Below are 2500 nucleotides of genomic sequence, written 5' to 3' on the forward strand. Positions count from 1 at the left end.
GCGAGGTAACTTGCTCAAGGCCACACAGCGAAGCGGCGGATGATCGAACTCGGTACCTTTTGGGTACGAAGCAAAGACCGTACCGCTGAGCTACGCTGCCGATCGATAAAAATGACTATCATCTTGTAAAAAAAAAGAGAGAAAAAAGAAAACAATAAAAAAAAAAAAACAAACGCTTTCAAACCTGGAATTTCAAGAAAGAGTACATTTAACAAACATTAAAAGAAACTCTGACACATCAAATTTTGTTTTGGTCAAAACGTTACTTTAGATTTCCATCGATCAAAATAACCTCAAATCCTTTCAATGATTAGTATTAAGACGTTTTGGACACTTTGAAGCCCATTTCAATGCCATGACCAAGATCGCTTATATAGGAAAGACTTCACAGCAGAGTTGATGAAAGCAGCAGCAGTCGGGTGACTGCGAAGAGAAATGTTGAAAACGCGATTGTTGTTAAAATGATCAGAATTAGAAAATGATTCAATGGTTTTCTTTTTTTTGTTTTTTTTTTGGTGTAGTTTAGGACCCAAAACGTATGATGTACTCTTCAATAAACTCAAATTTCAATAGAATTCAAACTTAAGCACAAGATTCAACCCTATCTTATTTTGTTTTTAGACACTTTCTCAAATACTTTTGTATTTTGAAATGTTAATAAACATTTGTTTCATTTTCTAATTTCAGTTGTGCCCATTATCTTGGTGGAGAAACCCTCGACTATTTCAAAGACCAAGTATACCCGATTCTCCACACTCCTGGTTACTATTTAGTCATGACACTCCAACAATGCAACGTTTGGATAACGGTCTCTGTTGCCATGGAACGGTACATCGCCATCTGCCACCCGTTCAGAGCTGCCAGACTTATTACAAGGAAAAAAACCATAATCGTCATTATAGCCATTGCGACAATTTCAATGTTATACAATATACCACATTTACTCGCTACTAAAGCGGTGGATTGCAAGGAAGATTCACAAAATAGTACAGACGTTTCCTTAGATTCAAAATCTGCTTCCATCAATACAAATTCAAGCAATGGAAGTGTATTTTCTATCTCTTCTGTGACGCCCAAATCACAGTTTGATATTTTGTCTAGTCCTGTTTACGTTATGAATGTTGATTACAAACCTTGCCTTAAGGTTAGTGTAACAGCTTTTGGTAGCTCCGTGTTTTACATCACGTTTCGGACAATTCTTTATGCAGCCATAATCCATGTTATACCATTTTTAGGTCTAGTCATCCTCAATTCATTTTTGATTAGGGAGCTTATGGTCATGCAAAGGAGACGCACCGGTACCAATATTAACGACGAGAACGAGGCTAATCTTAGTCTGGTCCTCGTTCTTATAGTCATTGTTTTTATCCTATGTCAAACCCCTGGACTTATTTCACAGTTCGAAATCCAACCAACAAGTGCGTTTCATACGTGGCTTGCGGTTGCCAATTTAATGTTTGCAACGAATTCTGCTGTCAACTTTCTCATTTATACGGCGTTTGGGCGAAAATTCAGAAAGGTTCTTTTACGGATCTTCAGACATATCTACAAAGGGAGACGAAAGTCAGCTAACTGCAGTTACAGAACCTGGCAGTATTCGAACAACGAATGTGAAATGTCGACTGTTGGGAAAAGTGACATTGTTCGAAACGAGAAGTTTTCCAATGGACACAAAATTGAAAATAGATTATTATACAAAACTAAATAGAGCACCCGCAAACAATCGGCTTGTGAAAAACCATTGAATGGTATGGCTAATGTCAACGAAGTGTAATAAAAATCGTTCATTTTAAAAGGGGTTTCCTTTTTAACGTGCAAGGACTAATATGCCGTTGTGAAACGCCCAAAGTTAAAAAAGCAATGTTATTATTTTTCTCTTGACAATTCTTTGGAGTTTCATTACTGCAAACTGTTTTAATTGACAGTGCGTTTTGAAAGAATTTGAGACCATAGCAAATTCATAGCGACAATGGGAATCAAAAATGACTCAAAACCTTAACTTAATAATCGACGAAATTAGAGCGTCGCAATATTTCTCCTTAGAATACTTAGAATTGTATTGTATTGTTATTATATACCACCACACATTATAGTTTTGACTGTTATCTTAGATATAATAAATGTATTATGACCTTGCATGAAACGTATAAAATTTATAATCATCAGATGAAAGTGATCGAGCAGTTTCCTCATTGATATGCAGTGTCAAGCTGTTATTGTCTTACGATTATTTGTCCGTTAAATCATGAAAGTCACCTTGGTAATCACTAGGTCTTATCTTTAAAACAATATTTTGGATAAGCTCTATGTTGAGTTGTCTCGTGGATATTAATAGTAAAAATAGAAATTCATTTCACTTGATAACAAAGTTGTCAATTTATGACTTAATATAATTTCTCAGTTTGGCCAATATATATTTACTTCAAATATCAATCGATTAAAATCACTGAAAAACATCAAATCTTAGACTGTTTTTTCAGTCTGAAAAAAATTGTTTATG

At 35.1% G+C, this 2500-nt stretch overlaps 1 protein-coding gene across 1 annotated transcript in view; it reads left to right on the top strand.

The window, feature by feature from the left end:
• Positions 1-2500, top strand: part of LOC144973070 (FMRFamide receptor-like) — a 78852-nt gene that overhangs the window by 75594 nt on the left and 758 nt on the right. The window contains exon 3 of the mRNA XM_078915059.1: positions 688-2500. This exon is cut by the window's right edge and continues 758 nt beyond it. Coding sequence (XP_078771185.1) covers positions 688-1708 — 1021 coding nt within the window. The 3' untranslated portion in view covers positions 1709-2500. The remainder of the gene's footprint in view (positions 1-687) is intronic.

This window comes from Berghia stephanieae, chromosome 5 (genome assembly GCF_034508935.2).
Source record: "Berghia stephanieae isolate SIO BIC M18660-M18661 chromosome 5, UCSD_Bste_1.3, whole genome shotgun sequence".
NCBI lineage: Eukaryota > Metazoa > Mollusca > Gastropoda > Nudibranchia > Aeolidiidae > Berghia > Berghia stephanieae.